Source organism: Chelonus insularis, unplaced genomic scaffold (genome assembly GCF_013357705.1).
Source record: "Chelonus insularis isolate UGA/USDA-ARS -01 unplaced genomic scaffold, ASM1335770v1 contig_358_pilon, whole genome shotgun sequence".
Taxonomy (NCBI): domain Eukaryota; kingdom Metazoa; phylum Arthropoda; class Insecta; order Hymenoptera; family Braconidae; genus Chelonus; species Chelonus insularis.
In genome coordinates, this window is record NW_023276522.1 from 127,317 (window position 1) to 154,062 (window position 26,746).

At 30.4% G+C, this 26,746-nt stretch overlaps 2 protein-coding genes across 3 annotated transcripts in view; one reads left to right on the top strand and one right to left on the bottom strand.

The window, feature by feature from the left end:
• Positions 1 to 600: 600 nt before the first annotated feature.
• LOC118066938 (zwei Ig domain protein zig-8-like) overlaps positions 601 to 26,746 on the top strand; it is a 104,611-nt gene continuing 78,465 nt past the window's right edge. The window contains exons 1-2 of the mRNA XM_035083384.1: positions 601 to 1,241; positions 24,664 to 24,812. Coding sequence (XP_034939275.1) covers positions 1,076 to 1,241; positions 24,664 to 24,812 — 315 coding nt within the window. The 5' untranslated portion in view covers positions 601 to 1,075. The remainder of the gene's footprint in view (positions 1,242 to 24,663; positions 24,813 to 26,746) is intronic.
• The window catches only part of LOC118066939 (E3 ubiquitin-protein ligase MARCHF3-like), a 107,642-nt gene continuing 101,744 nt past the window's right edge, over positions 20,849 to 26,746 (bottom strand). For both annotated transcript variants that reach the window (XM_035083386.1, XM_035083388.1), the window contains exon 7: positions 20,849 to 20,965. The gene's annotated coding sequence lies outside the window, so the exon portion shown is untranslated. The remainder of the gene's footprint in view (positions 20,966 to 26,746) is intronic.

Below are 26,746 nucleotides of genomic sequence, written 5' to 3' on the forward strand. Positions count from 1 at the left end.
CCGGAAAAAATAATAGATATCGTTGAAAATTTCATTAAAAACAAGGAAAACTTTTCCACTGTTATTATACCATTATTGCAGTTAATTTAAAGTTTTTACACACAAGTAAAAATAATTGTGATATTTTTTGATCATAAAGGATTTACCCAAAAGTCTGGTTGTTCAAAGATTAAAAAAAATTAAAACTGCAATATGGAATTAATTAAAAGGAGAAAAAAAAAAGATTTTCAAAACTCTAAACATTTTTCTTCCGACCTAAATAATAACTGAAGTCTCTATTAAGTGAAACAATGTTATCGCATTCGTTAGAAGATTTTGCGATAAAGATGGGGCGGGAAGCATCTTCGAAGAAAATCATGACATTATGGTCCTTTGAACGACTTTGGAATAAAGACGCAAAACAAAAGCAAATGTCAACGGATACACAATAAGAGGAAAGGGTGATGAATTGAGAGGTGCTGTGTGACTTTGTACATAGGTTACGAGAACATTTCAGTGGTTGCGCCGAAGATTTTATCCGACGCAGTGGTGGTCAAACGCATGCGCTCTTCTTCTAACAACTCCCGCAGAGTCATTCCGCACGTTACAGTGTCGCGAGTTGAGTCATCCCATGCGTCTGTCGTTCTCTGGTGTCTCGGAGCAAGTTTGAAACCGGCGCGAAAACTTTTACGTTGTTTTATATTGTTCAAAAATTTATATTAATCCCTAAGACATTTTCCACATAAATTAGCCATTCCAATGGGATAATCCACCATCTGATTTAAATTTATCTTCATTGTTACCAATTAATTTATTTGTTTCGTTACTTTGTCTATAGTTCTCTAGAGATTTCAGAGTAAACAAAACAAAAAAACAAATTGTCATTTTAATTTTACTAATAAAATGTTGGTATGTAAATATAAAAAAATGACCATTTTAAAAGCAAAATTGTTTAATATGATTTTGTGTAATCGACGGAAGTGTGTGATACATAAAAAAAAATCGAAAAATGTTCTCGAATACTGAACGGTCTTAGGAATCATTAAATTATTCGTGCAGTGTCGAGAGTGTCTTGTCACGGTGTGAAAGTGTACAGATGTCAAAGATCAAGGAAACCAGATCAAGAGGTGGTTCATCACAGCAAAGGGGACAATTACCCTGCCATCAATCACCGATAATTCAACCTACTTCACGTCTGAGTAAGATGCCTTGCAGTCTACTATTTGGACTACTACTTCTGATGGAGATGCATTCAGCGCAAGGTAATGAAATGTCACATTAAATTTGACGTTGAGAAATAGTTAAGAAAAATATCTTAGAATAATTGTAAGTCACACCAAAACTATTCTGACTATACAACAAAATTAATGCCGTTTCGACCCGGTGCTGTTGCTAATTGTGTCTCTTGTGTTTTTCATATTCATGAGTAAACCACACTGGTTTCCATGAATCCCATGTTTTTTTAATGCCCTACTGCAGCATCTCTTGAATGTTTGAGGGAGGAAGTAATGTCCGAGATGGTGTAATAATCAGCTTTGCACGTTTGTGAATTTATTTTGTTGCGTAACAGTCTTTTAATGAATGCTCATCTGCATTAATAGATTCTATTTTATTTTGATTAACATTTCACAGAAAAATTAACATATCATCATAATTATTTACCTTTAATCAACAAACGAAGAAATGAAAGAGCTTTTTATTAGCTTACTGGCTTTTATTGTGAGCTTATATCAAATTCATTATCGAACGAAATTAGTAGTATTCGAAAATTCCTATGAGATTACAAATGAAGAATTTCATTGAAAAATTTTTGCATTAATTATCTTGTGTTTGATGTTGAATATTCTTGTATGTACTTAGAAAAGTTTAATGTACGTCACAAAAAGAGATAGTAACTATGATTGTACATTGATCATACATCAGATATGTATGAGGTGATTCTTTCAATAAGACAGGATATGTAGATATTAATCCCTCTCAAATATTGTATAAAATTGTAAATTTATACTCTTAATTAAAAATCCCTCTTCGTTTCAATATAAAAAAATTTGTTTTGATTTCCTCGCACAAAGTGTTTTAAAAATAACTCCAAACATTTAAAGTGGTTCAAAGCATTTAAATTGTCAAATTTATTTCTACAGTCGTAAAATAAAAAAATATTGTAAAAAAGTCGTGTGAAATATAAAAAAAATGTTTGACACGAATCATTGAAAGAGAGATGTTTTTAACTTTTTTATATTTTTTTCTTCTTTTTTTTATGGAGAAAATATTTGAATGATTTCGATTCAATCTTTTGGCTTATAATAAATAATTGATATAGAAGGATTGTAGATAATATTAAAAATTTATTATCAACATTTCTTGAATTCAAGGTAAAAAATTATTTTCCATTTCTCCAACAATTGTATTGATGGATATATTTGATTCTTTGATATCAAATATTACACTTTATCGAAGTGCTCTTCACAATAAAAGTTATGGAGAAGAAGAAATTTTATATTTTATAGGATTTAAATGTTTTTAATTATTGCATGGATATTGAGGTTTGTTTTTAGAAATGCTTTGGTCTATACAGATCACAATATAGTATGTGATGGAATAAAAAAAAATATTATGTACTCCATAAATAAAATCTTTGAAGTGAAATCAGTTCTTTAGTGTATAAAAGCAGTAGCCTGTTTTGTACATTTGCATCCTGTAGATTGATAAAAAAAGTATATATATTTTTTATTATTATTTTTAGTGCAATATTGCAATCACAACTTTGGTGAAGTATGAATTCGCTCGTGAAATAAAATTTTATGATGTCACTTGAAAGAAAAATTTTCAAATCAAAACCTTGAGTTTAGTTGGAAATCGTTGAGTAATCATGGTAATGGTAAAAAAATATTTATAGAGCAGTTTTCATTATTAAAAAAAAAAAATATAAAATTCTTATGCTTTGTCGGCGAAAATATAACAGCAGGAGAGTGAGGAAAAAGTTTTCTCGAGAGTGCTGTAGAGTGTCGTCGCAGGCTGATAAATGTCCCTTAGTAACGTGCCCAAGATTTTCAATTGGCACTACCAATTCCATAAGGTCTAGGCTTCTTTAATTCAATATCAATCACTTTTAAAAAACTTTCAGCAATAAACTATTTTCTATAACAAGGACTTTATCACGGTAAGAGTTTATTTGAATTTTAAAGTTAACTTTTTAATTTACTATTAATTTTCATTATCTATCAAAATATCATTCAATAATATTAAAATTGTGTTTACACAAATACATATGAACTTATCTCCTGCTTTATACCTTTTATACTTAATTAAATTTGAATTTCACATTAAACGATTTTTTTTATGTTTCACTTGATTAAGTTATTACTACTTTTAACATCTATTTTAAAAAAAGAGATTAAAAGACTTCCTTTAGACAACATTCAATTAATATTAATTAAATAACAATTTCCAATAAAGTAATTTTTTCTTTAACGAATTTAACTCGTTTTTTATAAATACTAACGAGTTTGATATTGATCTGATGTTACTTGCAATTTTAGAGTGACATTATTTACAAAATATTTTACTGATCATCTCAATATAAATTTTAAACCACCATTTCAATAATGCTATCAAACGAAATTTGATAGAAATGTATAACTGTTATATTTTTTTGATATATTTAATTAAAAATGAATCCTTTGATTTGGTTGATAAAAAGTATTGAATTTTATTTTCAATAGAAAACATGATCTTTTAAATGAATAAACTCTACATGCAGATTGATGAAAACATGTTGATGAAGAGTTTTTGGTATTTCCAGTGAATTTTGGTAAAATAAATTAGGCAGTTTGCTAATTTAGCTGTTAGTGAAAAAGATAAATGGTTAAATCTGAAAATTAATTAGTATTCAAAGTTCATTTTTTGGTAACTCTTTTAATATTCATGTTTAAAATTAATTGTGGTAAAATATCTATACTCATTAAATTTTTTTTTTCAATTAAATGTAAAATATTTTATCAGAGTAAGTATGAAAAGTGTGTCGGGGATGAAGTAATTAAATCCAATAAACAGATAAATACGAGGATCAAATGAAATAAACACGATAGATGGGATATTGTGTGAATTAGTTTGGTCATTAAAAATGAGGTTGAGAGTGGTCGTTAAAAAGTACAACATCTCTGTGAATTTCTCATTGGTGCATCACATGGATGTTACTTGCCGCAACCATTTGTAGCGGAAGTGAGAGAGAACAAGAGTAGCAGAGAAGTAGAAATGCCAGGTTGTTGTTGGGTCACCACTCGGTCTTGTCACACCACGAGTTCGGGATTATCCCTTGGAGGCAATTAACTGCTACTGATTTGGAAAACGAGGTAAAAACAAGCCATGAGGATAGCAAGATACTGAAGCGAATCAACGTGAGAATGGGTGTTAGCAAGCAAAGAGTAGGAGTGATGTAAAAAAACCCGCGTTACACTTTGGTAACAACTCGGAAAAGGCCACTTGGACTTCTTCTCGTGCCGGCAAAGCTTTCGAGCGGCTGCCGACGAACGATACCAGGATACGATGTTAAGTAGTTTATGTGGCACAAGAGCTATCGCTTTACGACACTTTTACCATGCCGTGAATAGACACTCGTTCCACTTTGCTCCTTATTTCCCTCTGCTCTTCAACCCTCTCTTCACTTTGTACAAATGCAACTCGTCTTTTATTTACCGCCTTCATGGAGCCAATTTCTATTTTTCCTGTTTTTATTGTATATAAATTTTTTTCCTCTATGACTCTTTTGATATATCAAAGCAAAATATTATCGTCATTTAATTCATTTCTCGGATTTTTCCATATTTACATACGTTTGATTATTGAAATTTTCATTAACTTTGATGAAATATAGATTCACATTTTTTATTCCTATCGTCTCATTTTATTTATTGCTCTTATAGTGTCAATGAATGTATCAAATTGTTAACAGTGACAGCAGAAGTACGAACAAGAGTATCAGGACATAGTGATAAATTTTTTTTTTCAACCAACACGTGAAAGTCTCATCATTTCCGCTAACTAAATTCGAAATCCCATCAACTAAGACTCTATCACATGGATGAAAAAAAACTTAACGATGATCCAGTGATCCCGACTTACGGTTCGTACGAGAGTAGATTAATTTTTTTTTAAACTACCATTCTAGAGAATAACATTGCATAAAGTAATAAAAATGTGCGAATTTGTTCTTCGCATCATCTCCTTTTATTACCGTGACATAATTTTCTAAAACAAAAACTCCTGATTCCTCTCTTTTCTAAGCTTTTACAAGTTCGTGTTGAGTTCTACCGTGTAATTGCACAAACTCTCCTTCTCACTCACACTAAACTCCGGAAGTCGCTGAAAGTCTGATCAGTAATTGAACCATACTACTACTTCGACTACGCTCCCACTATATATACGAAAGAGAGTCGACTATAAATGATCTGATTTACTAACTCTAACATCTGCGGTTTGTTTTATCGAGTTTATTGTGTGGAATTATATTTTATTATATATTACTTGGGATTAGAGACGTTGGTTAAAACACGCGATTACGGGTTAGCCGATAAAGGTAGCAAAAAGCAAATCCTGACCTGGACAAACTTTTTGGAGAGCCATTAAAGTTTCGCACCCTATTGCTTTCAGAACATTGGTGGTTACTGCTTTAGAGAGCTGCTCTCGCTTCAGTGAAGCGAACAAAAAAAAATTTCAAGAAGGGTCGAAAGAGAAAAAATAAACCGAATAAGGAGAAAGAAGAAGAAGAAGAAGAGAAAAAAGAGAAGTAAAGTTTCCTGGTGCACGTGTGAGCTCTCATTGCTTGCAAGCTTCTGAAATATGCCTCGATTCTACGACGACTACTTCAATTATGGAATTTTTCGAGTCACTGCTGGGTGTCTGATAAATAAAACAACGTTCTAATCTCAGTGGTGAACTTTTACGTGAGCATCTCTACACAGGTCGAGTGTATCGTAGCCATTATGTATCCTTTCGGATCAGGCCCCCCATGCAGTGCTCAGGGGCACCCACAGCCACTTGGCTGTCCAACAAGTTGATCTAGTGCCCCAGGAGAGGTCCCTTGCTCTCGTTGGAAAAACTGACATTGAATTATATCGCTGAATAACCGCAAATCTCACAACTTTTTCTTTACTTTATGAAGAACTAAAAATAGTGTTTACTCTCGACGTTTTTCTTTATCTTTTGGCTCTTATTTTTCTTATGCAATAATTTTATATTCAAGTATTGATAACAACTACGGGTGAGTGAAAAGTGATATTAGAGGATCAAATTGAGTTTAAATACTGCTCAGGTTATAAATAATTTATAAATTAAACTTTTTTCCAATGGAATTTCAATGTTTATTGGTTTAATACGATTTACAGGGATTGTTATCGATAGCAGATTAATGATGAATCAGTGTTTAAATTATAAGTTAGTAGTGCGTAATGTCTGTTACATTTAATGTTTAAAATACTTTATGGTACGTAATGAGATTGTGGGAATTTCATTTAATTTTCAATTATTATTTAAACGAAAAATGTTTTTATTATTTCAATTCAATTGTTAATTTTTATTACTCGAAATATCGATTAAAATTTTATGGTAACAGTCATATTTTTTAATAGCAATTAGAAATTTTTAAAAGATAAGTGGAAAAAAATCGTTTTTACTTTTATGTCCCGTGTTAAAATAAAAATTTTTTTTCAATTCTAAAGTTTGCTTGATTTTTCTTCACATACAGTTTCCCTTTCACTAATTATCCAAACTTGAGTGAAAAACCTCAATTCTCGCCATCGAAATTGCAGATTTAATTGATGAAAATAATTGAGTCTCTGTATCGTAATATTTGTAAAAAAAAATTCGATTAAACAGGGGTGAGAATGGTGGAGGCGAAAAAAAAAAAGAAAAGCGTCAAAACCAATCTCAGAATAAGCGTCAACGGGCAGTATTCCAAATTCTAGCTGTTTTTATCGTCACACAAAATATTCATAAAAGACCTCAGTAAAGTTTATTTGCAGCACGGACATAGTGGCATATCGTACGATTATAAATGTATCTTTCCATTGCATGTACACAGATATAAATTTGGCAAAACTAGAAAAATTTTATTATCTAGGTCACTCACTTGTCTATACTTCTTTTCCATCCCTGCTAACTCTTTTCTATACTTTTATTATCGAATTTAAATTTTCATCCCTTGATCGAGAATCAGATCAATATCATTTTATCCTCTAGCCTCCATCACGAGCAACTCTCATCAGTTCTCTCTAGTATATTACGTTTTTCAGTAATATCATTGAGAATCATATAACGGCTAAGAAGATTTAATATTTGAAAAACTTCATTTTATTTATCTATCCCTCTTGTCTTATAGAATAAACGAAGCCAATACGTCTTAAAAATGTGCTTCAATCTTAGTTCAATTGCCAGTTATTTTAATGAATTCAATATTAATAAATTCCATTGATTACATGAAAGCTAAAAAAAGTCAAGATTTCATTGAAATAATATAAGTTAAGATAAAATAAAATTCCTTAGCATCTTTTAGTCTCTTAGATTATTTTAAAGTTTATTAAAACTACATTTTTGTTAGCTTTTAATATATTAAAGTTTAATATTAATAAAAAAAAATACTCTAATTAGCAACGATATTAATTTCCTTTCATCTAAAACAAATTTTGTATGTCTTCATTCACTCTTTAGTAGATTCTTTAACTACTCACAATGCTTTGAAAATTTTAAATTAATTAATATTTTACGTGAAAAAATTTATTTATCTTATTTATAATTTCATGGTGATCAAACGCTAAATAGAATAGTAATAGTTGAATTTTTCTTAGTAAAGAGTCTGAAAATTAATTAGTTCTTCAGAAATTTTTTTCGACATGAAAATTAATCAACAGTTGAAAATATTAATTGAGAAAAAAATTCAAAGTTTTCACACCTCGTGACTGTAGTAAATTTTTTACTAGAGAAAATTTATGATGATGACACACGTATGTTTTCTTTAATGACAAAAAAGCGAGACATATATCACAGGCTTAGCCTACACAATGTAACAGTAAATTTAGTCTGAATGACATTCAGGAAGTTATTCTTTTACAATTGTCAAAAACAAGAGGTTACGAGGATCAGAACATCAGCGTCATCTTGCGTAAATCTTAGCTGCTTTCGCCTATGAAATATAAGATGTGGGACACACCGAGTGCTTGCATAATAAAGCAACCAGGAGAATACTAGAACAGAACGTCAGCTGTTTCCCCAAGCAACCAAGTCGTTCGTCTTCTTTTCTCTCTCATGTGGACTGTGATGAGCTAAAGCATTTTTGATGCTCGGTGTTGTGGTTTCCCTTCAAAATGAGCTCTTCTTGAAGATATTCTATGTGTCGATGCGACAAATTTGACATCATTTTGTTAAACTGCCCGTCTGATCGCTAGGATCAACATCTCCATCCCTTGATCCCTCTTACGCGTGTGCGGTGAACGAGATTACAGACGATTGGCTACGACATCGACCACTGGAAAGCAGCGATAATCGTCCTGAATGCAATGACTGACCCTCCAGTCTCATATACTACATCATTATTATTCCGAATATGGACCACGGTCGCTCATTCAATAATTCAATTATGCTGGGGCATACATGGGATACTGACGTGTTCGACGCACTTGTAGAATCTGCATTTGACGTTAACCTCAACCGATTCATAGTGATGATGCTGCTAGACTTCCCAATTGGGATTGATCCACTGGAATCTGTTGAAACTAGTATAGAGACTCGAGCAATATGTGTATGTTGGAGCTCGCGAAATCTAATTCCTATTGACCAAAACACCACTAGCTTAATGCACAAAAACAACTTACTCCAAGAGGAATTTGTTGACTTTCGGATAGAATGGTTTACTAGAATTTAAAATACGTTTTTTGCTAAGATTTCAAACCATTTGTTGAGTTATACTGGAAAACATTGAATGTATCAATCGGGTGAACGTTCAAATTACAAAAAACATTTTATTGGAATGCAAATGGCTTCAACTCTCATCGAAATGGTCGTATAGATATTTTTAAAAGAACATTTTGAAGCACGAATTCACAACTTTAGAATGTTTAAGTTTTGAATTTATGTTAATGTCCTCCTGAGTTGCAGTCAAAAAATAAAAAATAAGAAACTTTGAAAATTTTTCGGCTTTTTTTAGAATGTATATTGCTTAAAAAAAAAATATGTAACTCAGTTTTTTTGAACAAAAAGTTCAAAAGTTAAATCTTTTAGCTTTGTAATCGTTTATACGAAATTGTTTGCACGATTCTTCGTCTATGAAATAAGTTTAGCCGTAAGAAAAGTCATCTTTTCAATTCAATAAGTTAGCTTTTTAAAATCAAGTTACCTCTGTTTACTCCCAAAGGATGAGAATCAGAGATTAGGTATACCAAACAAAAATAATGAAATATCATTGTATTTCTAAAAATATCATAATTAAATGTAATTTTATATAATCATTTTTGTAAAGAACTCTGTTATTACGAGAGAAAAAATATAATTAAAATTTGAATATGAAAAACAGTTTTTTTTACTCAATGTTAAAAATATATTTTGAGTAAAAAAATACATTTGTTCTTGAGAGTAAATTATTCATATGATTAAATTTCACTAACATTGAATATTCTCATTATATACTATTTCTCTCTCCACTATATGGAATAGAAACTATCACAAATGAGTATCTGGGATACCAAGTTTCACTCAGTGGCTGACTGGTTGATCAGAATGAATTTACGCTAACTCGAAATTTGCCTAAATAATTCTCACTACTAATGAGGATAATAGGTTTATCTTCCATAAAGACCGATGCATTTTTTATTACTAATATATAAAATTTTATCTATAAAAATATTTTTAATTACAATGACCATTTGTATTTAATGAAAAAAATAAATCTCTTCAAAAAATACCGAACACAAGAATTACATTATGAAGGTTTTAATAATAAAAATAAACAAAGAATGTAAAAGTTGAATAAAACTATTCAGTTAATTCGAAAGTTTACTCTATGAAATATTTTTTTTGAGTATCCTGAATTAAAATCAAGCTTGTTTAAATGCTGAAGAATTTAATATTCCATTTTCTATTATTTATTGTATTCTATATCGTTGAAAAACAAAACAAATTGCACGAAAAACTTGCTTTGCTAATCATTATAATGACTTCAACGACAACCTGACACCAGTAGGAAAATTAAACCAAACAAAAGTTCAAGTATTTTCTGAAAGGAAAAAAGTTCAATGTACAGTTCAAGCAATTCGATATTCAAAGTTGACTATAACGGATCGGTGAAACATGTAACTTGAGTGGAGTTTGATAGACGGACATCTAGGTGAGGAGGAAAAATTTTGTCCGTAGACTGGAGCTTTTAACCTCGGTTTTTATGGATCGTATGTTCAATATGTAGAAGTAGATCTTCAATCTTTCATTTTATAGTCCATCTGGAGCGATCGAATTATTTTTTTTGTTTTAATAATAGTCGTCTTAATAATTAATTTCACATTTTTTAGCTTCACACTTAATATTTCTATTGAATGACTTCACGTGAAAAAACAAATAATAAATTTTTCTATGAAAAACAGAAAATTCTTGCTGAAGAATCTGGAACAAAATTCTGCATTGCTTTCAGTGCTTTAATTGCTATATGAATGGACTTTCCTAATAATAGCTCTGATTGATTTGATTTATGATTGAGAGTGAATTTGAAAAAAAAAACAGTTGAAGACTGAGGAAGAAATGAATCAATAATTAACATGTCTAATTAGAAACTGAAAATTGTAATAACAGATTTTAGAAGGTTTTTTCAATAAGTCTTAAGATTATTTCGAGCTTACTTAATTTAATAGGTTGAAGATCTCCTTATGTTGTTTTGTTCATAGAACAGATTTTATAGACGGATGGAACCTTCTGATGTTTACCAGTAAATTATAAAGCAGACCGTATGATGTAGACACTCGAGTAAAACCAGAATGAAAGGCTTGAAGAGTGTATAGTTACATAAGGACTATTAAATACACATGAGTGCTGGATGAAAATATAGTATGGAAATGAATGCAAGGATTAAATTTTAATCATTAGAGGAAGAAGTAGTTGGTGTTTTTTGGATAATAAACTTTAATCCAACGGTTAAGTTATCATTGATTTTTCCAAGTGCTTTTATGTTATGCAACTTATTAATAAACATTACTTTTTCTGGTGATTGTTCATTTGATTTTATTTCATAGATTATAGATGCCAATATTATTACATGAATATTTAAATTTTTATCTTTATTTTATCCAAATTTTATTTAGTTATTTTCTATAATTACTGCTCTTTTTCTGTTTAATTTCACTCTGTTTAATTGCGATCAATTAATTTAATTGAATGAGGAATAATATTTTAGCCTTGTTATTTTTTTTATGCTAAAATTCTCTTGATTTTTAATTTACTAAACTCAATCCTAGGTTACTAATGAAATTAAATTTATTCCATTCAGTCTGTTGAACAGAATTTTTATTTATTACCATACTCAGTTGTAAGTTATTATAAAAAAATCAACTTTTTTAATTTTATTTAATATCATAAATTTAAATATATGATATAAAATCAAAATAAAGCAATTGATAATGAGATAAAAAATTAAACTCAGTTTAATTATTTAATGCTCAATAAAAATGGTATTTATTTAAGCAGATTTAATTATATCAATTTATCTACATTGTATTATTATTATTAGTTTCAATAAAATTCAATTGCTTAATTAAAATAACAATTAGCTTTTTACTTTATAATGAAAATCAGATATTCACTTGAGAAATTGATATTATGTGTATATGGATAGCGCACAGCTCATTGCGAACAACCACAGTTTACTATAGACTCACGTTTTGGTTACATGATAGACTAATGATGCATTCACGCTGACTTTGCGGGTTATGATCGCCACACTGATATCACAGGAACGTTTCAAGGTGTCCTTTATTAGTATCAACATGACTCGTTTGATTCAATAATTAGGATAAATTTATACATATTAGCTGCTACATGAACATATACATTTTCATATATAGATAAACAAGTATACTAATATACTAAATTCTTAAGCATAAAATAAATACGAGTTCTTTACATTAAACTTACATTTTTATCACAGTAGTTAATTATTTTACTGGTTTTTCTTAGAAGATAAGAAAAATTAATGAATTACGTCTTAGGTAAAACATTGAGTTAATTTATACTTGTCAGTTTTCCCAGCGGGTAAGATTTTTTCAGTTAATTCTACGACTTGGTCAAGATTTCCAGATCTAACTTTACGAAATAAAATCATTGTCTACTTTTTTCTGTTTACAGTTGATTCATTAATTTTTCTTATGCTTTATCTTTTCCGTTTTCTTGGCTTTATAAATATTTGCTTACTCTGAATGAAAGTAATGAAAAAAAGAAGAAAAAAAAATTAATTTTTATATCTCCTGAATATTTTAGACAACTGTACAGTTATGCACGTTTCCGTAAACTCGGCTAAACTTTATTATTCACTATCAAACAAACCGTAAAAGAATATATTAAATTTCTTGAGACCAAGAGAGATAAGACAATGGGAACATGACGTACTTAGACTAGTAGGCAGTAAATGACATATGTAAGCATTGTATCATCTCAGAGGAAATACAATAGACCACATCCTGGCAATAATACGACATAGAAGCATTTAATTATCTTCAGTGAACGACGACTACCTTGGTGGACATTCAACAATCTAGACATTCGTTGAACTATGTTGTGTTTCTGTACTTCATCATACATCAGTACAAACCACTCATTTACTATCAATACATTTTTACCATTGATTCTGTTTTTTAATTATAATCAATTATTAAATTTTAAATGTAAAAGTATCGTTTCATAAAAATGCTTTTGACAAGGCTCTCGTAACCAGCAATTTATTGATTAGATGTGATGTAGGAGTTCGAGGGTTTCAATAAAAAAAAATAATTTAGTTAATTAACTTTTGAAATATTAAAAGCATTTTATTGTTATTTCCACTCTTTTCAAAAAGTTTATGTAGAGTGATAGGGAGTAAAATTTTTTCAATACTCCAACATTGTCGAATGAAAATATCTCGGGTTGTTTGTTTTGAACAAATACTATTTATTGAAAAATACTAATTAATTATGTTACAGAATATGTAGATTTTTACAAGGTGGTTGAAATAAAAGATTATTAGTTTAAACTCAATATTTTGTGAGGTTTTAATCTTAGTACGTGAGAAAATTTTTAAAAAATATTTAACAATTTTTTTTTTTTTTTTTCAATAGTGAACAATATGTTGCGAGAACTTTTTTTAAATTTAATCCAGTAATGGGATTATAAAGTGCTCACTTTTCGTTCTAGATTTAGTTTTTCTTTTATTTCTATTCGGTTTTTTGTCGAACAGAGTTATTGGTCATCAAAGATTGACAGGTTTTTTTCGTAGAAACTATAGCTTAAAAAAAGTAGTACCAAAATCGTAGGGATGTTTTTATAAAAGTGACTTAAACTAGGAATTACAATTTTATGGGGCATTTAAATGTTTTATTTATTTTTACAAAATTGTATGTTCGATATTTTTTTCGTGTATTAATTCCGTGTTTTATATGACATTAATATTGATTTGGTATTTTTGTGAGAATTAATCTATCATAAATAGATAAAGTCATTATTAATTCTGATCATAAGAGATTTTATGACAAAAACTCACATTTTAACAGCAAAATAATTCCTGGCGGATAATAAAAATTGATAACATATACAATTTTTAACAATTCTAACAGAAAAGATCACTTTAACAAATTGATCAGCTCAGAAATATAAAAAACAAAAGTCTTTTACTTTCAAAAGTAACTTTGTAAAACACTATTTCTTTAAAGTAATGAAATTTACAATTTTATTCAAAATGATGAAATGTTGGAATGGATTGAAAATTCTTAGGCGGAGTTGATAACTCGTTGGCTCCAAGCCTCACGTTTCGGCTAGCTGCCAGAGATCTCATTAACCGTGAGCATTTTCGTCATTGATCACATCTGACAAAATAACTGAGAACAATAATTTATCACAGTCATGTTTCAATTTTACATTAAATATTCACGCACACAATAGATCAAATAAATTGAGAGCCATTTGGTGTATATTATTCAATAAGTTTTAGATATATACAATATAGAAATGGTTATATTAAAATTTCAAAATTCATTTAATATCCCTCTTTAGGGGTATGTCGTATTGACCCAAGTCTATTAACGAATCGAACCAACCGCATGTAATGCACCTGGCGAAAATTTTCTCGACATTTTAATTAAATTAATTAATTTATCGTTGAGAGCTATCGTCAACTTTTTTCAAAGATATAACTTTAAAGGAATATTACATACGAAATTTACCACTCCTGAATGTGTGAAAATTGAAGATAATAAAAATTGTCTGAATATTCACTGCAACTCCGAGTGTTTAAAAACTAAACACTCGATTGTTTATAATCGTAAACGCCATAAACAAACGATACATTTAAAATCTCAAATTTAAACAGGGTTTTATTTTAATGCACTTGAAGTAGTTTAATGTGACATCATCCATTTGATTAATATTGTAGTCACTTTAAATGCATTAAAATTAAACACTATAATTTGTGAAGTAGTGATTTTGTATGAGAATTTCAAACACTTGAATTTCCCCGGGTTTGTAGTGTTATTTCAATAAAACTAGTTTTGTTGATCGTCAAGGGTAACAATGATTTTATCAGAGTTTAATAAACACAATCAACGATAATTTTGTAATAATTACAATACAAGGTGGTGCAAATTTTGGTTTCGCAAAATCTATACTGGTTTAAACCACTATCACGTTGGTTCAGGAAACAGGATTATTCTCGTTAGTAGGAAGAAAATAATATCGTTTTTTTCCACTAGAAGTAGATCGAATAAAAATATTGCATCAATGTTGAATTATTAGATTTTCCGTTAAAAACGTATAAGAAGTTGATGAAGATTTCGATATCGTTTTATTGAATCTTCATAACAGAAAAATGGAAAAATCCATCATTTCTAACGGCTTAAGTTGGTACTTTTATTAATATTAAAATGTTCTTCATTAAATCTTCTTCATATCATCTACAAAAGAGTCTCGAGAGTCAGTAATTAATAAATATTCCCAGAAACTTTCAAGAAAGTAAAGTCAAAGACAAGTTATAAGTAGGAATGCTGATATCTTGAGCCATTGTAATAACTCTCTCTCTCTCTTTCTTTTTTTTTTAAATTAAAAATCTACATAATTTCAATGGATTTTTTTTTAAACTAAAAAGAAGATCAACTCTTCAAATAAATCCAATTATTTTTTACTTAAGAAATTTCTACATAAATACACAAAAAGGAATTTTCGGTTGAAATTTTTTAAACAGCTAGTTGAGCTTAATTCGCTGAAGGAATAAAAATATTTTTGTATTACGATAAAATTTACTTTTCCTAAAAAATTAACTTTTTATCCTGTAAAATTCCACTAGCCACAGGATAATCTTTACTCTGACGTAAATCTCAACTAACTGTTAGAGGAATTTCAACTGAAACATTCTCGTTCGAGTTAATATTTGAGTAAAATCAATAATAAACACATTAATTCCATGAAACTGGACAGTTAATAAAATAGAATCGATTCTCATGATTCATTTAAATGATTCTTCTCTAAAACAATTTACCCTACGATCGATTAGAATTTTTCCAAGCTTACATTAAATAAATAAAAGCCAAATACAGTTGGAACCAAAGTAATACTATTGAAACTATTGTCGTATATATTGTCACAACAAAATAACGATTCAATCGAAATTCAGATAGACAAAGTCATTGACAGTTTTGTGATAATTATTCGGCGATAGGTATATTGGTTTCCGGAATTGTTCAAACGACAATGGAGAGAAAGTGCAAACTATTCGGATCCTCCCATAGGAAACCCTTTAACATCCCTATTTCCCAAGAGCCGCAGATTCGTGTGGAACTTGGGCAATCGCGGAATGCAAATCAGTGAGGTATTCGATGAGCAAAATCATTCGGGACGACGTGGACAGTGCAGTTGTAGGTTTATACATTCACTACATGAAGAGATGACGCCCTTATATTCTCTCTCTCATCTTCTAGTTGCCAATTGTTCGGTACATTCTCAATTGGTTTCGATACCCGACCAAATGTTCTATCCGATCAATTTATTATCCAAATATTTGCGAATTCATCAATAATTCAGCTGTGGTATTGCTTATAATGATTACAAAGCGTTCCGGACAACGAGACTACTTTCGTGATGGTAGAATTTGAGATTCTTGGCAAAGTATATACCGTCATACGGATGCAGTGAGACACCAGGTGAAATTAGTCAAGCATACGGGGTTAAAGTTTGCAACTAGAGGTGGCACGAGACATTAAGATCGGCCGAGGAATTAGCATATTCGAAAGTTTCGCAATTTAACGGAGTAGTAGAGAGATAGATTCAGAGTTTACCTCTATTAAAATAAACAGGGGAGATCTCTATGAGAGACTCTACTAAGACTATGGCAATTTATTGAGCTACTCTACGTGACACTTTACGGTTTCTCGTGATATTTTATTAGCGTGATAGCAGTTTTTTTCAGCTCGTAAACAACATTATGCATATCACGAACATGTGTAAATGTCAAAAGTTTTGTTGTTAGTTTTATTTTTATGTTTTTCAAGTACTCACTCTTCATCACTGATAGTTTTCGCCAATCCACTCTCTTGCTCTCTCAACTGCATTGAAGATGATTAGCTGCCCAATCGATTAAACGTCTGCCTGGACACACTCAAAGCAGGAACTCGAAAGCGAAGTAGAATTGAAAACTAGAATGTAACTTTACCCTAGAACCTAACTTTTTTTTTTTATTTGCTTCTTTCCAATTCTTTCTTCTCCTCTTTCTCCATTCGTCTTTTTTGCTTCCCTTCGTTTCTTATTCTTGTTCATTCAGCTGATCGTTTTTACAAACAAACTTTTCGAATTATTTCTTCGCGTCTCAATGCTATAGCTTACCTTTTGTTTCTCCTGTCAATCAAGAAAAGTTAGTGATTATATTCGCGTCAACGAGCCGCGAAATTTATATCCTCAGTGTCGATACCACCAGGTAGTTTTATGGATAAAAAATATGTTCTTCAACTAGTTAGTTTTTTATTTTTTAAAACTTTAAATAGAACAAATTACTCGGAAATTCATTATAAAGGTTTTTTTTGTTGTGTCGGGAGAATAAAAATAAGAAATACTTTTTTTCATTAAATTCCGTTACTGTCTCCGAAGTTTCTAAACTTGAGAATGTTGCATTTTTAATGATGTAGAACTGATAGGATTGACAAAAATTTTCATGAAGAAACATTCTCATGATTCTTAACAACTAAAGTGTTTTGGATCAAATATTCTCTCGTTTTAATTTATTGATTACATGGTTAGTGAAGTTTTAAATTAAAAATGTCATAACAAAATACTGCCAATATTTTTATAGAATAACGAGATGTATATATACATAGGTCCTCGAATTAATATATCCTTTTTAACTTCATTTCAATTAAAATATTCATTTTTAGAGTGGAAATCAAAACATTGCACAAAATTTGTTCATTTTTTTTTTTTGAATTTTTAAAACAGATTATACCGCAAAATTAAATTGTACAAATATATCGAATTTTCACTGGTTTAAAAAATTACAATTCATTTACATTAAAAAATATTTTGTTTTTTATCGTACGATTTTTTTAAAACATCGAAATCATTTTTAAAAAAAAACAGCTTGTAAAGTAATAAAGATGCATTCATAATTTAAAATAATAAAAGCCAGAAATGTAGTGATTATTGAAATCACTTGAAATTCGTTTAGAGTTTGAAAGCTCGTCATCTGGAATATTTTACGATTATAAAGAGTAGATAATACGTTTGAATAGTCTTACTAGAAGTTGGAAGCAAGTTCGATAAAGGCAGATCTCCGGATCATTGGATCATATGACTGAGTGAGTCAGAGCATAGTGAAAAAGAAACCCGACACGAATGAGTCGTCACCACAGAAAACTATTCTGCGGTGAATAGTTGGCAAAGCTCACATTTTATACTGCCGTCGTCAGTATACCTTTCGTACTATTTTTCATTCGCAGTCGTGAACTTTAAAGTTTCACACGTACCACACTTTGCCATGTGTACTCGCAAACTCTCGCACAAAATCAGAAACAAGTTTAGAAAACCGTAAACACGTTTGTGTTACTTGGTATTATTGAAAATGACTGTGGGTAAAATTTTTTAACATTTTTTTTTTCTTTGTTTTTTCTCTTTAAAAAGTATTTTTTTGAAATAAAATTATTCGGAGGAATGAAATAAAAGATGCAACTTATGTCGTGGGACAGAAAGAGGCGGATATTTATGATGAATGAAGATATACACTAAGAAATATTATTCCACTTGGACAAAATGTACCATTTGCTGAAGGAGATTGTATAAAGATAGTTTTATCATCAAAAAAAAATTTACAAAACATTATTAGTAATAAATAAATATAAATATATTTTTGCATTTATTTTATTCAAGAATATGAAAATAGTTCTTTCGATCTTGAATCAGTGATATAGACTTTTTTAACTAAAGTAATGACGTGGTTAAGGCGAAAGTACGAATGACAACCAAACAAAGGGAATAAATATAGTCACTATATAGAATGTAAAGTACAATCGATTAATCTTTGTTTAATCTGGCTGTGATAAACAAGGCAACATCACGATCATACGATAGAGAATGAAATTTTCAAGTGAGAATGAAAAACAAATGTACAGAAAAAAACTTCACACTTAAATCAATCACTGCTGAACGTTCATCTCTTGATTTTTTACTTGAAAGTATCAGGGATGGAAGAGAGAGAGAAGATCATAGGGGTGAGTAAATATAGAAGGAGAAAGGAAAAAAATCTGTCATTTATTTGAAAAGTACTCGGCTACCAAAAACATCGAGGTAGCGAGGGATGTAACGACATGTCGTTTATATCAAGGCAAAAGCAAACGAGTAAGAAAGACAAACTGTTGAGAGAAAAATAAAAAAGACAAAATGGAGTTAGAGAAAGGATAGAAAAAAATAAAATAAATAACAGTTGATCGATGGATAGCAAAGAGAACTGAGTGAAATGGTATCGTATAAAAATCTTTTAAGTGCTCCCTTATGTTTATGTCCAATTCTTGAAACGCACCGTCACCCTCCTTTTCTCTTTCCCACCCAACTTCTCGGCAAAGGAAAACCACATCTCAAAGAAGCTTTGGGACGTATTTGTGCAAGTTATTGAAAATTCCTCTCGTATACCATTCCCACGTAGTCTTCCTATTTCAACGTGCACTTTTTTTTCCTCCCAGTGTATTTCGGTATTTTTCATTTTCGATAAACCTCGAGGGAAGTGAGTGAGGAGTGGTAGATTTTTTTCCATATATTTACAACTTGATATCTGCATTATTTCACCGACATGATCGTCATCGGTTTGATGGTCAGGTATGTAATCACAGAAAAGCTCAAAGGATGTAAAAATAAAGAATTTTTTAATTTTATATATCCATAGAGAATTTTTCAACGTCAAATGCACTCTCTACTGATTATATTTACTTTTTTACTTTCCAATAATGAAGAGGGAATTCGTGTGTCGAGGGAGAGAGTATTGTAAAGGGAAAAGAGAATAATCGTTACGGGTAGTGAAATACGTGTGCGGATCTGAGAGCTCAATTAGCTGTCGATTAAAAGTACATTAGAGCGTTCAAGAAAGGAGCAGAGGTGAAAGAGGAAGGATGATTCTAGTGCAAAATACTCAATGTACCTTAAAATACGTGCTAAATGGAATATGTAAGATTGAAGGACAATTTACCAAACTATTTGTTCATAAAAAATAAAAATAATGCTTTTAATAATCAATGGAAAATGGTGTGTGCCGTCGTATATTATCTACTGCACTATTTTATGTCAGGCATTTCAATTTACGTAAGGGAATATTCGCAGTCGAGCAATTCCTGTGGATTACTACAGCTTCGTTCCCGCACCAAGACCACACAATGAGCGTTAGTACAGTGTTCGCTAGCAGCCTGTGCGTGACTAGACTCTTTATCGGATAAATACTCGCAGTTCGCACGCTTTACACATTTTTTTATTTTATCACAGGTAGAGCCGTGTAAACTTTGGTGTGATTCAAAAATAATGAAACGACTTGTGAGAGGAACTCGAGGGGGAAACCATTCAAATGCTTTTTCTTGTGTCTCATTTCATCCTAATGGGGAAAATATTTCTTCTTTGAGTTGGGTCAATGATTATTACCGTCCTATCATTTATATCTGCCATACGAAATCACATAAAGACGAAATCATTCGTATGAAAAATTGAAAGTTTTGCATACTATCGATCTTGGAATTATTCAAATTATTTTATCGTTATTACCTATGATATTTATCTAAGACAATGATTCAGAGAACTGTGATTTTTTATTTCTTGATTAATAATAAGCTTTATAAAATGAATTATAAAAATAAAATTATTTCATAAATACTAAATAAAACCATCTGTGGAAATATTTATGATTAAAAAAAATTAAAAAGCTTTGTTGAAAAATTCTGTAGTTTTAATTTAAAAATGCACTTGATTGATAAATTTTACATCTATTTACAGAGAGAATATTCAAATCCTTCGGAATATTTATCAAAAGAAAACATTTTTGGTGTTGAATATTAATTTAAATAATAAGTAAACAATTTTTCATCATCCAAATGATAACAATAATAATAGTAATGGTTTGATTCTCTTTTACGACTCGTTAATATTTCACAAAATGAATGATATCAATTATTATTTGGAAATATTGATTACACCAACCAGTCCTTCAAAAACAAACTCCGAAATATCAAATCCTCTTGTAAAGTTCATCGTAGTAATTAGTCTGAAAAAAACATTAACAAACATTTTAAGATAAGTTCAAAATGTGTTAAATAATAGTAAATGCATTGAAATAATAATAAAATGAATCTCATTAGCGAATAAAATCTTTAATTAATTTGTTAAGATTTTCAAAGTTAATTTCCTATGACATCAGTTAATAAATTAAACTTTAACTAGTACAGTTTTCGTAGCATGCAAACAGAGAAGTTCAAAGACTCTACATAAATTGAAGTAAATGTCATTAAGTATAACTCTTTTTTTATGTTTAATCATTATTATTAATTAAATCAACTATAATTTATAATAAGTAAATTCTACATGTTCATACACAAACTCTATATCATTAGCATTTATACAACTGCATATATAATTTTAATTTAGTTTCTTGTTCAATGAAATCTAATTTCTCATGAATTTTGATTTCACATAATCAAGTCATTTTGATATGTGATAGATAAAAAAGTTGATATAGTTATTATTATATTATACAAAATGGAGATTGATTGAATTTAAACTGTATTATTTCTTAAATTGATTCAACTTGAAATTAAATTTAAAAAAAAAATACACAATCAATTTTTTTTTTAACGAAGAATAGAAATTATTATTCAACAAATTATTTTTCAATTTTTATTGTATTCTCTGCCGAATATAACACCCTAAATTAATGTTTTATTTATTAAAATAATTACCATCATGATTCGTAGAATCACATTCATTCAAAAACTCACAAATCATCTTAAACTCATAATACATTTTTTTTCATTTCTCGTCTTAGATTCACCCTTATTGATGTAAATATGTTTTACAATTCATATTTCCCATTCGTTGAGATGAGTATCAAGTTTATGCGTTTATCATATCTCTCAAATGACACCTGACGATAAAAACACACAGCATGGAATAAAATCATGACAGAATCTGTCATGTTTCTAAGAAACACACGACATATTGTCTTCTTCAGTATATACGAGGGTTTTACAAACGACTACGGAAGAAATTGGTCGCATGGTTGGTTTTAAAGTAGAAGAAATTTTTCACATATATACATATATTCCAAAATCTAAGGGGTATACGATCTACTGTACAAGCAATCCAATTTTTCTCCCTTTTCGCGCCTTATGACAAGGGAGATGGAGAAAGAGTGAACCAAATATTGGGAAAGTCGAGTAGCATCCGGTTTATTTTGCTCAAGGCAAAGCGATACATATGAGGGGTTGAAAAGCACAACGTATACTATCTTTTTCTATGGCTCTTAAAGTTCCAATCCAATATCTCGACGAGCATTTGATTCGATTTAATTTGTGCTTGATCACGCATCGAACTTTATAGCATTGAAGACTTACTCGCTCTGATAGTCGGATATGTGATTTGATGATGGTGAAGACAGTCTCTCAGTCTATAGTCACCAAACTTGATTCACCTACCCGCAGTTCTGAAATGCGAGTAAAGCTTGTCTGCTTTGTGTCCAATACTTTGTGGTAAGTCTTTTGAGTTCTATCATGTGATCCCTCGTTGAAATAAATTTGCTTTATCCTGATTATTTTGCTTTTATTCTCTTTTTCGTCTATTATCTTAATAGGAATAAAATCAAAGGAGTTAAAGAGCTTTTGTTAACAGGAAAACTCTAACAGTTTCCTCGGCTTTAAATAAATGTTAGTAAGATTATTTTATCTAATGAAAATAGTCCTTGAAAGTTAGATAAAGTTTCTTTGATTAATTTTAATTCTTTTAATATTATTTTTAACAATTATTCGATTAAAAGGTATTGTTATTTGATATCGTCATTTTTTTCAAGACTCCAAGTAGCTAATTTAAGTCAAATTGGTTCCAAGTGGAATCTTATTTCAAATTTTTTCTTCCTCAATTAAAGTTAAAAAAATTCCTTCAAGAGTTATCGTTTTAAGTGAAAAATAATACTTGCTTTATTATTTCTCTTTGGCTAAGTGTGATGGATACTGAAGCATAATTAAATGAAACTTGTAAAACTTGAGCTAGATATAACTCTGTAAAAACGTCGGATTTTCCATAAATTTTACCTATAAATCTTTTGTTTCACTAGTGGATTATCAAAGTTTCATTGCCTCAGAGTAATGTTTCTCTTGCGAGCAATGGAGTTAACGTTGAGCTTAAAGCAATGTCTGTCGTCCATAATTCGTAAAGTGTAACATTGAGGCAACAAAAAAATGTAGGCAGTGAAAAGAAAAACAATGAAGCTAAAAGTTTTTGAAAAAGACGTTTAAGGCTAAGGGAAAATATTTGACATGAAAAATGTAATATTAGAAGGAGAAGAGAATGGGGTTACTAAAGCTCTTTTCTCTGTCTTGATTATTGCAAAGTCTACGTTGTTCTATTGCTATACCTGCAAGTCAAGACTACAGTACTGAATCCATTAATCTCTCACCAAGAGCTCCTTCGGTATAGGTCGCGTAAAGAGGAGAGATTGTACTGGGAAATAAATTAAATTGTATAATAATATGATAACCGAGTGACTCGATGTCTCTTTTACTTTTACTCTGTAATTAATTCTTTCTCAAGAATATATTTTATGTATTTCTGCGGTAATATTCTCATTAATCATGAAATAAGTTCTAAATCTTATCACGAAAGAAAAAAAAGAAAAATGAACAATAAAAAAATAATCAATTACCTCGTTCTCTTTATTTTATATTTAAGACGATTATTTTGAAGAACGATTTTATTTATCGTACTGAATCGTCGGTTTTGATAGATCATCAGTCTAAATCTACCCGAATGTCGTTGACAATAATTGAGATCCACTTGATTGTCAGAAGATTTCGATTTCCCCTGCATGTTGCTTTTAAAGGGTGGCAAAGTGTGGTCATTGAAAGTGTGTAGATGGCATTATCACCCTCCTTCAATTGGTCCACATAACAAGACGAGGGTTAGAACTTTGAGGACTAGGATATACTCCCTCATCATTCAGTCACGCTCGTTTATTCTCACGCGCTATCTGTTCAACTCAAGGTTGCCAATGCCCTTAATCCATGAGGGTAAAATCTAGTCTGTTCACCTCAGCATATTTTTTCAAACACCAAAACACACTTTTTTATGTCTACATTTTTTGTTTATGCTTCAAGTACCTTAAAGTGTCATAAATTTTCGAGATTTATTGATCATTGCTTTCTTCATTTTTTGCAAGTCCATTACTTAGGATATGCTTTTTGTCAGGAAAAAAATTACAAGAGTTTTTTTGATTGTCCCAAGTCTGAGATTCATAACTGAATTTATCACGCAAGATGTTCATTATGTATGAAGAAGGCGCTTACGTTACTTCCTTCAACTTTATATCCTCATCCATTCCACCCTTTAGGTTTAATTGAGGTGATAACGAATAGCAGAGCGAGCGAAGGAAGAAGAGAGGGAAAAAGGAAAATAGAGTTTCCAGTAAATCATGCGAAAAGTAAAGTGTGATCTGGGCTGAACGTGAAACATTTTTCGGTCAGTTTTATCGACATTGCCTTATTTATTATCCTCTACATGGTCCAGCCAGTGTATGGAAGTTATAATTCGATCGATGAAGCAACCAACACGAGACTTACTTCCCCAAGTATATCCAATCTCTCTTCCGTGTTGTTAAATATATTTCCGTTAGCCCGATAAACACAATATAATGTAAATTTAATAGCAGAGTTAATCAAAAATTGACTTAAGTGTTTTTTTTTTCTTCTTGTTCAGGTCTGCTGTTTCGTGACCACAGAACTAATGAACAAAACACCATTAGTGACGGGCCTTATTTCGACGAACACGTGCCCAGGAATGTAACGACAGCCATTAGCCAGACTGCATTCCTTCACTGCAGAGTTCATCAGCGAGGTGACAAAGAGGTAAGTTTAGCTTGTGTTCCAGTTGACAAACTTTTAGCACTCGAATCTTCAGTGACTTAAATGAGAACAACCTTGTTCTTCGGATCAATGACACAGCTGATCGAGCGATGAATCAACCCCTTACCTCCTCTTACCCCCATCATGAACCTCAATTCCTTTGCTCTTCTATCGTTCAGGAATGTCGACTCTATTTCACGCCAGACATCGATGCTTCGACGTAACTATTCCGCTTTGATGAGATCCGATTCCACGATTCCCGTATGGCTAGCTTATCGTTTCCGATTCCACGATGCGAAATGCATTCCGATCACGCGATTCTAGAGCAAGCCAGACTTCCAAAGTGCCAATGACTTTTCTCACTATCACTGCCGCAGGCTATTGAACTTGCTTTTTTCGACCTCCACACCACACATTGCACGCTACATATAACCGCAGGATAGTTCTGTGAAACATCCAAATGAACAAGCGCATTCAAAGGGTAACATGAACTTGAAGTTTGTTCAACTTTGTATGTCTTACATGTGTGAAATACTTGCAAATTCAGCCTGAAATGGTTCAGAATAATTTAGTATTATAATTTCTGTAGTACATTTAGCTTTGACTCTTGTGTGTGCATTAGTATGGAGTACTTAGTGTCCCACTTTAATATATATATATATATATATAGACTGTCATGTTACATCATCAGAATGTTGTGCTGTCATGGCATTCATTGTCACATCAAAGGACACCAGAAACAGTTTTTATCTTACCGCTTTTTTATTCCATCAACTATCATTCACTTATACACTCTTGTCCTGGATTCCATTCACAAATCGAAGGCAATAAGAGAGCCTATGATCCCATCAAGTTCTATCTAGCTGTTTGGGTCAAGTTTGATACTCCTATAGACATCAATTAACTACTTCCCATCCTATAATCAATAGCTAACCATCGGATAGTTGAGCATTTACTAAGATACACTATATGAAATTCCAATAATAATGATATTAATATTCTATTGATTACTTCTTACACAAATTCGTGCAATCAATTATTTTATTTAATTCTACTATCATATTTTTAATAATAAAAGAGATAAAAAAATATCGCCAGTGTTTGTAGATAAATCAAATGCTCGAAATGGGCTATAAATTTTTTTCATGAATCGTATCTATTTCAAACCACAGCAAATAATAGGTTTAAAGTTCGAGAATCTCGTACACGCTATTATTTAATTTTTTTAATAAAAAAATCTGTTCTTTTTTCAGTTATAGATATTTTCTATTATCATCTTAAAAGAGATTATTCAATTAAATTAATTTAATATGATGAAAGAGAATGGATAAAAGCACTAAATATTGATAATGAAAAGAAAATGTGCGGAAAAATATAGATTCATATATTGAGTATAAAAATAAGCAGGCAAATAATTGACCTCTAATTAGTTAACTATGAGTTTTTTTTTAAATTTATCATTGATCAATTATTAGTTTATAATGAGTGTATTATTAGTTGACATCTAGATCATTGTTGGAATATTTTCAGGTAGTCCTAGTTCCGTGAACTACCCTAGAACGGCCTTAAAATATTCCAACAATGATCTCAATGCCAACCTATAACAAACTTATCGTAAATCAATAGTTGATCAATCATAGGTCTTAATAAATTTATGGGCAACTCATTACTGATCAATACTCAGCCTGTTTATTTTCATTTAGATAATGAGAAACAGAAGGAAATAAATGACTGGAATTGGTGTTAATTAAAAAATGAAACATTAGGATTGCTGTTGAAAAACTAACGTTAAAATAAAATGAAATAATTTATTAAATAATTTCCTTTCTAATGGTAACTGGATTCTTTCTCAATTGAACAATTTAATTATTCTCAACATCGTCACCCAACTTGGTAAAAAGCAAAAATTTTCTAGCAACTTTTCCATTTACTAAATT